The sequence below is a fragment of the Aotus nancymaae genome, unplaced genomic scaffold (genome assembly GCF_030222135.1).
Source record: "Aotus nancymaae isolate 86718 unplaced genomic scaffold, 86718_ANA_hifiasm-v0.15.2.pri h1tg000059l, whole genome shotgun sequence".
In the NCBI taxonomy this organism is placed as follows: Eukaryota; Metazoa; Chordata; class Mammalia; order Primates; family Aotidae; genus Aotus; species Aotus nancymaae.
Genome location: NW_026988473.1, coordinates 44,900,047 through 44,915,387, shown reverse-complemented (window position 1 = coordinate 44,915,387; position 15,341 = coordinate 44,900,047). Strand labels below are relative to the sequence as shown.

At 42.2% G+C, this 15,341-nt stretch overlaps 1 protein-coding gene across 4 annotated transcripts in view; it reads left to right on the top strand.

Moving 5' to 3' along the window:
• Positions 1 to 15,341, top strand: part of INSC (INSC spindle orientation adaptor protein) — a 129,722-nt gene that overhangs the window by 53,667 nt on the left and 60,714 nt on the right. For 3 of the 4 annotated variants that reach the window (XM_012456587.2, XM_012456586.2, XM_064365141.1), the window contains 3 exons: positions 7,389 to 7,734; positions 8,754 to 8,806; positions 9,984 to 10,107. In XM_012456587.2, the coding sequence (XP_012312010.2) occupies positions 7,389 to 7,734; positions 8,754 to 8,806; positions 9,984 to 10,107 (523 nt within the window). Of the gene's footprint in view, positions 1 to 7,388; positions 7,735 to 7,835; positions 7,965 to 8,753; positions 8,807 to 9,983; positions 10,108 to 15,341 lie in introns of all 4 variants that reach the window. The other variant, XM_064365140.1, reaches the window with a different exon arrangement.

The following is a 15,341-nucleotide window of genomic DNA, read 5'->3' as shown; positions in this document are numbered from 1 at the left end:
TTGACTTTCCCAGCGTTCCTAGCCCTACTTTCTTCCCTCACATTGATCTGAATATCTCTTTCCTGTGCCTCTGTTGTCCCTGTTCCACTGAATTTGGATTCCACTCCCAGGAGTTTATCCTTAATGTGGTGCTTTCTTGTAGAACAGATTCCTGGTGGGTCAGTTTTGAGAGTTCATAAAACACCCTGAACTCAGTTATATTGGAAAGGCAAATCCCCTTCTAGTTTCAGCTACTGTTCTCAAATTGCCATGCTGTGCTTTCTAGTAAATACCCAGAGGCTATTTTGGGTTCTTCTTTCTCATGTTCATCAGATGCCACCTTATTGCTTCTTTCTTCATCTTCTCATAAATAATATGATATGGTTTGGCTGTGCCCCCACCCAAATCTCATCTTGAATTGTAGCTGTGATAATTCTCATGTGTTGTGGGAGGGACCAAGTGAGAGGTAATTGAATCATGGGGTAGTTTCCCCCATACTGTTCTCATGGTAGTCAGTAAGTCTCATGAGAACTGATGATTGTATAATGCCTGCTGCCAGGAAAGACGTGCCATTTGCCTTCTGCTATGATTGTGAGGCCTCCCTAGCCATGTGGAACCGTGAGTCCATTAAACCTCTTTTCCTTATAAATTACCCAGTCTTGGATATGTCTGTATCAGCAGCATGAAAACAATCTAATACATGATATCGAGCAGGTCTTACAGCTGTTGGTGGTTTGTCCCCACTTGCTTGTATTTTGAAGTTTGTGGGGATAACTTATGACCTAGTTTCATTATAAATATTATCCATGGGGCAGGGGTTGTCATACAGTTGCTCTATCAGTTTTCATGTGGCTTTTGAAGACATTGAAAAAATATGCTGCCACCACTGCCATCGTTCCAGAATTTTCTTCATGTTTTTGACTTTTAAGTAGAAAAGATTTGATGATACAGTGGCTTTATTAGAACTGCTCTAATAGAGACTAACAGAGTATTACTCATCAGGAATGTTATATTTATATATACGTGTATATATACACACACACACACATATATAAATATAAAATCACTTCACTTAATAATCACCAAAAGCCCAGGAGTTAGTTATTATTATCTTTCACCATTTGCTAGTGAGGAAACTGAAGCACCAAGTGCTTATGTAACTTGCCCAAAGTTACATAGTTAGCAAGTGGCAGAGCTGGAATTTGAATCCAGGTAACCCAGCTGTAGCGTTTATGCTCTGGTGGGAGCAGTGGTAACCAACAGAAGTCTCCATGATGCCTAGGAGACCCAGTGGGATGCCTAGTGGTGGTACCATGGTACTTAGGAGAGGTAGCAGTAAGAGAAGAAGTGGTGACTGTAACAGCCTGAGATGTCTTGTAGAGCGCAGAGAGCATGACATTCACTGGAAGGAATGTCAGCCATGCTGGGTAGACATGGCAGGACATGGCAGCTAGGGTCATGCCCGGTGTAAGGCTGCTAAGGAAGCAAGGACGTCAAAATCATTCAATTCCACCTTGTAGTTGTTGAGTCAGTCTTTTTGGGGGTGATGGGAGAAAATATGTGAAATGAACTCTGGGGACTCTTAGATGCACTTGAGCAAGCCTCATGACCCATCATGATAGGATGAGAGTGAAGTTGGGCTATCTTTCTTATGTCTGTGTCTTCTGCTACACATGTGAGCTTCCTGAGGGCAGGGATCACTGGAACAAGACCTGGCACATTGTTGGTGTCAGTAGTGTTTCATTGAATCAAGTTTATCAGGGATTTCCTGAGAGATGCTGCTTAATGTTTTAAACCTTGTTGAACTGGTTGAGAATATTGTGTGTTTGATATTGGTGTCATGTGGGGTCAAAGACTTCTCAAGAGCTTGAGAATATATACCCATACCTCACCAGAGCACTGTTACCTTTACATTCAGGCCAGGCTCTGAGAATTGAGACAACAGTGGCTAAGGGTTCACGCTCTACCCAACCAGAGCATTGCTTAGTGGAAGACAGGAACATTTGCAAAAATGCCTTGTATGAGAAGTTTCTCTGGTTCTAATGACATCAGCTTCAAATATTTCAAAATTGTTATTATCATATTTTTTTGTGGGATTTAGCTACTTGCCCAACACTTAAACTTTTACCACAGGGCTGGGAACTCATCTATACTTTGTCTGACATCCTAGCCAAAGACAGAATCCATACCTCCTAAAATGAGACTGAGGCTACCTGTCCTGGGGAGAGAATGGAGACACTCACACCCCTTTACCTCTGGCCTGGAAAAGAAAGAACCAACACAACCCAAGACTGGAAAACAGGCTGAAGTGCCCTTCTTATCATATCCTATACCTGCTAGCAAGATGCCCTTATCCTTGGTGAAATTAATGTTGATCACTTGGTTAAAGTAGCATCTGCCAGGTTTCTCTGCTGTAAATTTTTTTTATTTCTCCCTCTTCTACACTCTTTTCTTTGGAAATGATTCACTAAGTGCACCCATGCTCAAGCTCCACCCCCATTCTTAATCATCAAATTTATATGAGGTGAGGTCTTTAAACACATATATAGTCATCTATTTGCGCAGATAGGGATATACAGACACACAGACAGACACAGGCATCAAGATAATATAAACAGGCACCCAGATGGATTCATATCCACAAACACAGACACTTATAGGCACAAACACACAGGGCTTGAAGAAATCAATAGTTCTGTCATTCCACTTCTCCTACTTGCAGAGTGCCAAATCGATTAGGAGTTTGATTAACACGGCTTCTGAAATCTCACTTTTTAATTCTTAAATAGCTTTAAAAGCAAGAACTAAGTATACACTGTATGCATTGGGGTGGAAGACTTGACAAAAATTTGAGTTGTGGATCTGAGCAGGCCTCCCATGTCCTTGTTCTCCTTTCCTGCCTCTACCATGGCTTGGGTTGTGTTGGTTCTTTCCCTTCCAGGCCAGAGGTAAAGGGATGTGACTGCTTCCATTCAGAAAGTGCCAGAGCTCTTCCTCAGGGAGCAGTCCCAGCATACAGGTTTCCTGAGCCAGGTGGTGGTCCCAGGTGCTGTGATTTGGCTTTTTTCTAATCTCACCTGTCCCCACCTCTGCTGTCCTGCCCTGCCACCCTCAGCATTTTCTCAGCGCTCTCAATACCAATGCCCATCCCCTAATCTGGCACCAAAGGCTTCTCACAATCAGGGCCTTGGTGTACCTTTCTGGCTTTCCTTATCATGGTTCCCTCTCTTCCAGAACGTACAACTGTAGAGCAAGGGACTTACTTATTGTCCCTTTGACTGCCCCACCCTGGAGTATGCTCCCCCACAAATCCAAATCCTACCCAGGGTATGACCACCTCCTCCAGGCACCTGCCCCTGATTGTCAATGGAAAGGAACAGTTCTCTTCTTGGAATTCCCAGCAGACCTTTACTCTAAGAACACCAACTCAACTATGTTTGGTTATTTGTGCACTTGTGTCTTAGAAAATGTTCTTTTGGTTGTAAGCAATAGAGATTAATTGTTGGACTTGTCACCCCACTCCCCAAGTGATCCTGGAGTTTCTCATGGAACAACTGAAGTTTTCATTGTTAAAACGTCCCATGTGCAACAATTCCTGTCTGTATGACCCTTGGTTCTAAGTTTCACAATTTGGGGCAAGAAACTGGATTAGTGCAGCTTGGTTCAGAAGCCCACCCCTGGATCAAGCACCAGTTCTTTCCAGGGGCATTTTAACACAGTCCAGACATGGCCACAGATGGTCAGGGGATCACCCCTGTGATTGAGAAGAGGGGCCTTTAGCAAAGAAGAGAGAAAAGCTGCAACCTGGGCAGCCATCCAAAGAGGTAGCTAATTAAACTTGTCTTTGTGAGTGACAGAAGAGAGAGAAAGGAATGCTGGAAGGATAATACAACAGATGTCCATTGTAAAGTGCTTATGGGGTGAATGAGTCAATGTGCAAGTGACTTGTTCATTTGTTGCCTCTTAAAAGCCCTGAGGTCAGTTTGCCTCCCATTTCTTTGTCTCTAGAACACAATAATCACAGTTTTTCCATCTTTAACATCTCCTTTCCCATCACTTCAATCTTGGGGCACTTTCTGAGTAGCTGTGTGATGGAGGCATATGAAGTCTCTGCATAGGTACAGACCTATGGCAATAAATGTCTGACACTTGGCCACTCATTCATGGGCATACATTTTCTGAATAACTGATATGTATCAGATACTGGCAATAAGCTAGGCACAAGAGACTGTTCCTCACAGGACTTGGGGAGTTCACACACACCAATTGCAATAGAATGTTATTAGTGTCCCATTGAAGGATGCAGGGGCCCTGGGGAGGAACTTATGAACTCTGGCTGAAGTTTTTTAGAGGAAGTAATGTAAAAGCCAGGTCTTGCAGGGTGAATAGAAACTTGCCACGTAGAGAAGAAGAAAAGAGGATTCTAATCTGATGGAGAACTGCATGTTCAAGGCTGCAGAGGATTGTGAAAGAGAGTGGCGTGTTTGGGAAACTGGGAGATTGAATGTATCTAAGGTATAGAGTGTGTCTGTGGCAGGGGTGCTAGGAGTTGGAGGAAGATGGACAAGGGAGATGTGTGGGAAGGGAGTCTGGGGCCATATCATGGAAATTCTCTCATCTTAGCCTCAGGAGTTTTGACTTATTCAGGAATGGTGGTCTGGGGGATAACTGAAGGATTTAAGCAGGGGAGAAATGTATTTCAATATTTATGTAGAAAGCCCTAGTATGTTCTTGGGGGAATGTAAAGGATTGGGGCTTTTGAAAGTCAATGTGGCAACATCTGTTGAATTACAATTCTATTCCTGGGGATCTATGCCCTAGAATTAAGGTTCTGATGTGTCAGAACATATGCATGAGGATATTGAATGTCGCATGGTTTATAGAGGTCAGGAGCTAAACAAAAAGTGAATGCCCAGCAGTGGGAAAATGGTTTAATAAGTTGTGGTATATGCACAATATGCATTAACGTTCAGACATTGGAAAGAGTGTTTCAGGATTCTGCTGGATGACTTGGAAAAATTTCAAAGTTACATAGGAAAATCAAAATGCAGCAAAATGTGTATATATTATGGTCATATTTACAAAACAAGCAACAGGTCAGAAAACCTTATAAATGTATATATACTTAGATAAAAGTCTGTGTAAAAATGCATAAGTGTGGAGAAAAATATAAAATGATACCTACTAGGTTAAAATTAGTTAGCTGAGTTTGGTGGGGGGAGGAAGTTGCAAATATAAGGGAGTGATAATAAGTACAGAAAATTAAAAGTTGTCTGCTATCAAAGAGTACATGAGATGTGGTTCTACTTAATGTAAAATTAAATATGATTTCATAAAGATAGATGGGCAGTAGAGTGCTGTGATTTCAGATTTAATGAGTTTCTCTTCTCTCTCTGTGTGTGTATACATATACAAGCATGTATGTGTTCACATACATATGTATATATATGTATATGTTCAATTCTTTACACAATGTAATAGCTATTTCAATGAAGGGAGGCAGAGAAAGAAAGATCATTGGTTTTTTTTTAAAAGCAATTTTCTAAAATAAATCATATGTTCAATTACCATAAACATTATAAGAATTGTAGCTAAAAATTACATGTAAAAGCCTGTACTCAGGTGGTTACATCTTTCAGAAAATCCTGCTCCTTTTCATTAAATAACTGTAAACATGAAGACATGATTTTCTAACCTTGATAACTGGAGTCTGCCTTATAATTTAAACCTTACTTGGTAAATTTGCTCCACCATGCTGGCCTCATTGGTACCCTTTGTTTGCTATATTGACTCAGAATAAAAGCCAAGTCCCCACGTTGTCCAACACAGCCCTATAGATCTACTCCCTTCACCCCCACCTAATTGCTTTCAACTCATCTCCTACCCCAGCTGACTCTTCCCACGCTACTCTGGTCACCTTGCTATTCCTCGCACATCTCAGGACACTTCTGACCCCAAAGCCTTTGCACTTGCTGATCTCTCTCCTTGGAGCAGTTCGCCCCAGATATCCACATGGCATCCTTCCTCCTGTGCTTCAAGTCTTTGTTCAAGTGTCTCTTTCTCAATGAGCCTCCTCTGATCCTTTTATTTTAAATTGTGAGGTCAACTTCCCCATCCACCCCTAACACTCTCTAGCCTTATTTCATGTTCTCTTTTCCTTCATAGCACTTGCTACTTGCAACATATTACATACATTGCTCATTTATTTTGAAAATTGACTGTTCTCTCACTTGAATGTAACATTCGCTAGAGAAGTGATTATTTGCTGCTACAGTCTAGGTCTTAGAACAATATTTGACATGTAGTAGCTAATGATATTTGTAGATGAATGAATGAGTTGGTGGCAGGTAAAGAATGTTTGACGCAGGTAAGAGCAGCTGGCAGAAAGACTAACCAGAAGACTGTTAAAAGCCGAAGACAAAGGAACTTGAGCTCAACCTTAGTCATTAACTATGCATGTCTTCTGTTGTGAAATGATGGTGAAATTTGTTATTGTCTTTTTAGTTTAGTTTTGTTTAAAGTTTTATTTTTAATTGACACAAAACAATTGTCTTTTAACTTCTCATTAGTTTATCTTGATTCTTTAGGCAGATCAAAAGCTCCTTGAGAGTAAAAGCTTGACATCTTCATCTCTGCTTTTCCCACAGTGGCTGGCGCTTATATGAAATATAAGGCACTCAATGAATGTACAGTGCTTTATTAATGATCTGATATTACTGACTTTTGCTTGACTAAGTGAATTTTAGAGTGCATTTTATTTGATTAAGATGTTAGGAACTAATCTATGTTCTCATGCTGTTATACTAAATAAAGTTAATTTTGTTCCATGACAAAAGTAATATACATGCTCACTATAGAAAATTTGGAAATTAGAGAAAAGCTGAAAAAAATGAAAAAGACTTTAGTTTTTATTACCCATTAAGATGTAGCATTCAAACATTATTGTAATAATTGTGTGTTTCCATTGCCATTTTTGCATACTGCATTCCCTACTTTATTAGCACATACGTTTTTCTTTGCTATAAACTTTTGGAAATAATCATTTTAAATAAGTGCATACTACATAATCATAGCTATACCATAGCTCACTTAGCATACCTATTATATTTAGGCTATTTCCATTAACTTTTTTTAAAGAGATGGGTTCTTGCTATGTTGCCCATGCTGGTCTTGACTTAATTGCCTGTTGCTTATTAGTCTGGTCATCTGCCCTTAAAACTTGGTGCTTCAGATTTGTTATCTGTAAGATGAAGAGAATGAGAAATGACTGAGAATATCAAGGTTCGTGAATGGGAGAAACACTGCTAAGCATATAGTAGGTGCTTAGTAAACATCAGATGGTCTAGAATTGAGACCTTTGGAAATTGTGGGGTGTTAGTAGTCATCATGGTGCTGTTTCCTGGTTGCAGACTGCACCTGATGCAGGTGGATTCAGTCCAGCGCTGGATGGAGGATCTGAAGCTCATGACTGAGTGTGAGTGCATGTGCGTCCTGCAGGCAAAGCCCATCAGCCTGGAAGAGGATGCACAGGGTGATCTCATCCTGGCTGGCGGCCCTAGCCCTGGAGACCCCCTGCAGCTGCTGCTCAAACGGGGCTGGGTCATCAGCACAGAGCTGCGCAGGATCGGGCAGAAGCTGGCCCAGGACCGCTGGGCACGGGTGCACAGCATGAGCGTGCGTCTGACCTGCCACGCCCGCTCCATGGTCAGCGAGTACAGTACTGTCAGCAGGAGCTCCTCGCAGGAAATGGGCCAGGTCAGCTGCCCTGGGATAGGGGTGGGCAGGAACTGAAAGTCAGGATGCTTTAGAGAAGAGTGGATTTGAATCATGTGGTATCTGAATCTTTGTTGCTCCAGAGGCCTTTCTCCCCTTCCAATAAAGGAGGGAAGAAAGATGGTAGAACCTTTACTGAGTTCCTACTATGTGCTGGACATTCTGCTGGATTTTTTAAATATGTATCTCATTTAAACTGCACAACCTGCAAGGTAGGTGCCACTACTGTGAGAAGTTATGCAATGGTTAAATTTATTGACTTTAATGTCAGACTGCTTGGGTTGAAATGCCAGCTCTGCTATGTGGATATTGGCAAGTTATTTAACTTCTCTGTTTCCCAGTTCCTTCATTCTAAAAGGTATGATAATAGCATTTATGTTATAGATTTGTTATGAGGACTAGGTGAATTGTTATATGCAAAACACTTAAAGCAATTAATTAAAAATATGTTAGTATTACCATTATTTTGTAGATGAGGAAACAGAAGTTCTGAGAGACCAAATAGTTTGTTTAAAGTTATGGAGCAAATGGTGATAAGTAAGGTTCAATCTAAGCTTTTCTGATTTTACAGCCCATGTCTTTGAATCTTCTTCTCAAAGCCCAAAGTGAACCATTAAAAATCTCCCTTATTATTTCTTTCTTTTGTCATTCTCATTTCACCTTAGTGCTTTACCCCTTGCCTTGAAGTTTTTCTTCCTCTGCTTTGCAGACATTAAAACTTCTCTTCATTCTTGAAAGCCCAGCTTAAATACTCCTTCTTCCCTGAAGCTTCTCAGCTTCCTCAGCATAAATAATTGCTCAGTTTCATTTTCTTATACTCCCAAAGCAGCAGACAGTGATCTCTTTTGCCATCCATATCACATTCTGTTATAGTTTAAGTGCCTGTTTCCCAAGTCACATTACTTGATTCTTCATTTTTAATGCCCCCGAGTACTCAGCACAGCAGTTGGTCCTCAATCAATGCTTATTGAGTTGAATAAAATTGACTTGTTCTTCTACAGATTGAGAAGCTGCTAATGGAGAAATGCTCAGAGCTCTCGGCAGTCACAGAGAGGTAAATCTGGAACCTGGATCTTCCAGGGTCTGCCTGCCTGACCTCTGGTAGAAGGGGCTGGTATCTTCTCCCAGAGGGAAAATGGAATGGGAGGCCTGGTGGTGGTTTCAGAGTTTGCTTTTTCTGATTTTTATCAGAAATCTTAAAAGATTCTCTTGAGATTCTTTTTTTTTCTGCCCCATGTTCAGGTCCTAGGGATAAGGTAAAAGGCAGAGGAAAGGCCTGGGCATAGGAATAAAGAGAATTTTCTAGGAGTTGGTAACAAGGAAAAAGTTCCCAAAGCTTTGGGAAGACCCACTGATCTCCAAAGTCAAGGCAAGAGTCAAGGCAAGGTGAAAACAGATACTCACACCCTTACACACATACACATAGACTTCAATGCCCACAGACACTCACTTTCTCATACACAGATATATAAACATATGCTCGGACCAGCACAGAAATACACTCACACTCTCTCCTCCATATTTCACACACATAAACATACATATGTTTATACTTAGCTATGTCCACACACTCAGCCTCACGTGTATACACACCCATTTTTGTTCACCCCTCCCAGCGCCTGTGTCCTGAAGATAAAACCTGGGTCTTGGCATCCCCTAAGCTCCCTAGGGTCTTTTGCTTTCCTGGGTGGAGCATTGTCAGGCTACAGGGGTAAATTTGAACCTGATCTCCCTCTGTTTTTCTTGTCTGGAAAGAAAATTCTCAAGGTTCTCTGCACACTCTAGGCAGCCGTTTCTTAAAGGGCCACAGGCATTGCCATCCACATTTATAGAGCTCACTAGCATTACCTGGCACTTGGCACCTCTCCTTGAAGCTTCTTGCCCCTCCACATCCACCCCAACGTTACTGAGAAGATAGAGCCTGGCTGCAATGATGGCAGATTCTCTAGGGAGAAGCCCAGAGGTATAGATTTTCCACACTCTGATGGCCTTTCTTCCTGGTGATGTGGATGGTAGTTCTCATCTCAGGCCAGGACTTTTCTGCATACTAAGAGACCAGGGGGCGAGCCAGATGTGGGATAGTCTCTGACTCCCAGTTGTGGATGTCCCTCCCTCTAGGATACTTTCACCCCACACCAGACTTGGAGCAGGTCCAGTTCTGGCCCCTGCAATGTTTCTGGGCTGACCACCTGCCCTTTCCAGTGACCCACCTCATGGTTTCTTCCCTTCAGGTGCCTTCAGGTTGAGAATGAGCATGTCCTGAAGTCAATGAAGGCCTGTGTGAGTGAGACCCTGAGCACGCTGGGCCAGCACTTTGGCCAGCTGCTGGAGCTGGCCCTGACACGGGAGGTACAGGTCAGTGCAGGCTGGGCTGTGGGGAGGGGTGCCTGTGTGGACCCTTGTGGGAAAGCTGGGTAAGAGGGGCTGAGCCAGGCTTGGGGAAGCTACTGATGTGGACTTTATTGGGAAACATCCTACTCAAACCACCAAAGTCAACTCCAGAGTCTGTGAAACAAAACTGTCAGAGCTGGGCTGAGGCTTCCCAAGCACCTAAGCCAATTCTGCATTTTCCAGATGTGAAAACTTGAGCCCAGAGTGGGGAGAAACTTATCCAAGGTCATAGAGCAAGATGGTGGCAGAGCCCAGCATCTCCTAATTACACTTTCAGTATCGCTCCCACCACCCTCAATCTCTGTTGAGTTATTGTTCACAGTGCGTCTGATGGATCCTTACTATCTTGAAAGAATTGAGGCACCTGCCAGGAATACTCCAATTCTAGAAATCCTGACAACAGAGAAGAACCTGGAAAGGTCATATAGTCTAGCCCCTGCCTCTAGGCAAGCTTGTGCTTAATTCCAGAAAGAGAGAGGGCTTTGGAGCCTGACAGATCTACTTTCAAACTGTGGTTCACCATGGAGCCTTGGTTAAGTTCCTGAACCTCTCTCAGCCTTGTTTTCCTCCTCTATAAATTGAGAAACTTCCCCCAGAAGAAAAGTGAGAGGACTAAGCAGAGGCATTTGGAAGGTGCTTAGCACACAGTGTGGGTTAAATACATGTTATTTCCCTCCCTTGCCCTTTGCTATTTTAAAAACCTTCCAGTAAAGCAGATTCCATAAGGTTTTCATTATGAAAGGTATTTATGGTTATTTATAGTTACAGAAATATTGTGTTACATATTTGCCATTCTTTTCCCACCACCAAATAAAAGCCTACCACAAATAACAAATCTCTTTCCATATCGGCTCCTCTCCAAATTCAGCCTCTCTGCCGAGCCCAGGGTATGCTTTCTCTTCTTCCTGAGTGTTTGACTGTTTGACCCTTCTGGCCTGACTCGCATGCTGGTCCTGCCTCACCCCCAATCCTCCTACAAGACCCCACGCCAGTGAGCTCTTCCTGGGTAATATCACCCTCCACCCAACCACAGGAAGGTTCTCAAGGGCCACTCTCCATGTTTTGACAGAGACAAAGGGAAGAAAGAGCCACAGGCTGGGATGCTGGGGCAGGCACTTGAAACTGATGAGCAGTGCTGACAGTCACATGCAGGGGCAGGTGGTGATCAATCCTCAAGTCCAGAGGGACCCATGGGACACAAGGACCAAAATGGGCAAAGAAGTCGAGGGAGTGAAGAGCAAGAAATATTGGAGTTAGTGGTGGGGAGGGAGACCTGGAACAACTTCTGAGCAGGGGTACAGGTGCTGGCTGCTGCTTTTTATGCCATTTTTGTGCCCACTTGCCTGGAAGTGCCAGGTTCAATTAAAAAGGCTGAAAAGGAGGTGTTAAGTTGGACTGTGAATGAAAACCAGCTGGATTTGGAACTAGTCATCAGTGTTTTCTATGAGGCAGCAAAGAGGCAGGGTATCTTTGATGCTTTAGGTCAGGAGGGCCTGGGAAAATCTCTCTGGGCTTGCTTGGAGCCTACTTCCCTGGACTTTGGGCTGTATATTTGGATCCATTCTGGTATTTCTTCATTCTGACCGTATCTAGGGTGAAACTACTGATCTGGTGCTTCTACTTCTCCATCTGTTCCCTGCTTTATTGCCAGGTCTGACCACTTGGTTCACTGATGCCTGGCTTGGAAGCTGAGCAGACCAGCTCTTGCTCTGTTAGAATGGGTTCCTTATTGGCATTCCACCCCCGGTGGGAGTATGGGAGGTGGGTGGCCACATGTCCTCCACTCATCTGCATATTAGTTTTCTTCCTGATCACCCCCTTCCCTGATGGTTTCCCCCTTCCCTGCCAGCATGTCCCATGGTTTCCTCCATGCCCTCCTATGGGCTGAGCTTGCCATCCTCATAATATATTTTTGGCTGATCTTTGGCTTCTTTTTACATTAGAAAGTTTCCATACAGGGCAGCAGTGACATCAGGAGATATGTTGGCTGAAGACAGAGTAATTTATGTTCAGTGTTGTAAGCATGTATTTCTTAAACTAATGACTTAGATATTGTTCCTTAGGACGTTAGTAATTATACCAGGATCCTACATTTGCGCTGTCTTGATGTAAATGAAATCAAATCCATTTCTTTGCATCAAAACTTGTCTTGTGATGTGCTATTCTGTACTGCAAATCTTCCAAAAGGTCCTCATGCACTCATAGTATTTCTTGTCTGACCTGAGCTTCTATAGGCAGGGATTTTGGTTTGTTTTGCTCATGCATATATATCTAATAACTAGAACAATATCTGGCATAGAATGTTAAGCAACATATTCCAAACTTTCAGGGTCACAGATTTAAAAAGTATTATTAATGCACCTATTTACTTCTTCTGAGATGCTGGTGTTTTAGGAAATGCAATTCGGGAAATATTCTTTTAGCACTACGAAGTCATGTAGGCTCTTGAGCAGAGGAACAAATCTCCCCATCCACTCCACCCCAGTATTAAGGGCTCCTTGGACTCTTTCAATTATGGTTGGGAAAGACTGGTACAAATTGAGAAGTCCTGAAGGAAACTCCCATTGTTGTACAGTCAGTCTGGAATAAAGTTGTTGAAGGAAACCCAACTTCCCATACACTGGAATGAGGCCCTTCTGGCTGAGATGAACAAAGTATGAAAATTGAATAGATTGTACTAACCTAAGAATCTGGGACTTTGGATTATTCCTAGAGTAAAAGGATTTAATTTTTTTCTTATTTTTTTCAGGGAACTTTAAGATGGGATAGGAGCATATTAAAATTTTGGAAATCTTTATGTTTGTTATCTGACAAGTATGTTTGGATTATCTTTGTATTACCATTTAATCTCATTGCAGCTTCTACTTACCTATATTGGGCAATATGGGTGAGCAAAATCTGCTCAGTGGGAGAGTGGAAAATAGAATAGGAAGCAAATTTCAATGCTTTTCCTTTTAGGAATAATCAAAAGTCCCAAATTTTTAGGTTAGTACAATCTCTTCAATTTTCATATCCTGTTCATCTCACCCAGGAGGGCCTCATTCCAGTGTGTGGGGAGTTGGGTTTCCTTCAGCAGCTGTAGCCCAGGCTCTTCCTTCAATAATGAGAGGGGTTCCTTCAGGACTTCTCAATTTATACTAGTCTTTCCCAACCATAACTAAAGGGGCTCGAGAAGCCCTTAATACTGGATACATGATGCTATCATAGCACTACCTATATATTCTCAGAAAGTTGAAATAAGCCAATCTTCAATCCCTAAAGAATTTCAGGAACTCCAGGCTACATTTTGTCCCAGGATGCCACCCTTAGGGTTGCCAAAGGCCTTATCAGTTAGATGCTCATTGGTAGCTTGAGGAAAAAAAAAAAAGGATGTGTGACTGAGACTGTCTTGGTTGCAGCCTTGGCAGGATGATAGTCAGTTTATTTCAGTTGAATACAGTCTATAAAGATTTGTGAATATACACTCACTGGGGGAAGATATCCACCATAGGTTAATTATGTTACTATGTTTACCATACATGGGGAAAAAATGCCTCCTTTCTCACTGGCGGGCATTTGAACCTTTTTTCTTTTCCTGCAAAGTCAGGCATTTGCAACTTCTTTACTAGGACTTGCTTGATTTGCATTCTTTCCCATCCAGCATATTCAAAACATCTTAATTTCTAGCTCCCTCAAAACACTGTTTCTGCCACCCCAGCATGCATTGATTTGGGCTTCTTGAAGTGACAGACCAGTAGTGTTCAAACCACTTCAAATGCACTGCATTCCCCAGGTTCCCAAAGATTTCCCAGGAGAAATACAAGCACATATTATTTTAAGGAAATCTTATTTCCAGATCTTTAATTTTCATTTGTTTTCTTTCTTAAAAAGGATCTTCCCAATAATACACTGCGTTTTTTTATAGGCCTTCTATTACTTTCCAAAAGGAATACTCTTCACCCATCCCAAATCTAACAGTGCATTGCCTTGCCATGCAAAAATCTGGGTATGGGAGTGGAGAATCAAGCAAAGGAAAAGCCTTCGCTTATGAACTATTAAGACCCTTAGGCTTCCATGAATTATTTCCATGCTTCATACAGTGTATGTTGAGAGTGCCATTAGAAATTTTGTATTTTTTCCGGTGTGAGAAGTTTCTCAATTCAGATATATGGTAGTGTGTGTGTATGTATGTGTGTGTGTGTGGAGTGGGGGAGTTGGAGGGATGATTATGAAAGTTGAAAGTTTTCAATTTATTTTATCCCTTCCATCCATTCATTCTCAAATAGTGTATGGCTCTTGAGGGACATTCTCCTTAGACCAAAGCAATACTGGTTGTTCCTTTCTGTGTGTAGTGCTTCTTTCAGAAGCTCTTGTAAAGCAGGCCTGGTGGTGATGAAATCTCTGAGTGCTTGCTTGTTCGTGAAAAATTTTATTTTTCCTTCATTTATGAAGCTTAGTTTGGCTGGATATGAGATTCTGGGTTGAAAATTCTTTTCTTTGAGGATATTAAATATTGACCCCCACTTTCTTCTAGTTTGTAGGGTTTCTGCTGAGAGATCTGCTGTGAGTCTGATAGGCTTCCCCCTTTTTTTTTTTTTTGAGACGGAGTTTCGCTCTTGTTACCCAGGCTGGAGTGCAATGGCGCGATCTCGGCTCACTGCAACCTCCGTCTCCTGGGTTCAGGCAATTCTCCTGTCTCAGCCTCCTGAGTAGCTGGGATTACAGGCACGCGCCACCATGCCCAGCTAATTTTTTGTATTTTTAGTAGAGACGGGGTTTCACCATGTTAACCAGGATGGTCTCGATCTCTTGACCTCATGATCCACCTGCCTCGGCCTCCCAAAGTGCTGGGATAGGCTTCCCTTTATGGATAACCTGACTTCTCTCTAGCTGCCCTTAGAATTTTCTCCTTTATTTCAACCCTGGTGAATCTAACGATTATGTGTCTTGGGGTTGCTCTACTTGAGGAATATCTTTGTGGTGTTCTCTGTATTACCTGGAGTTGAGTATTGTCCTGCCTTCCTAGGTTAGGAAAGTTTTCCTGGATAATATCCTGAAGAATATTTTCCAGCTTGGATTTATTCTCTTCATGACATTCAGGTACACCTATCAAATGTAAATTAGGTCTTTTCACATAGTCCCATATTTCTTGGAGACTTTGCTCATTCCTTTTTACTCTTTCTTCTCTAATCTTGTCTTCTCGTTTCATTTCCTTAAGT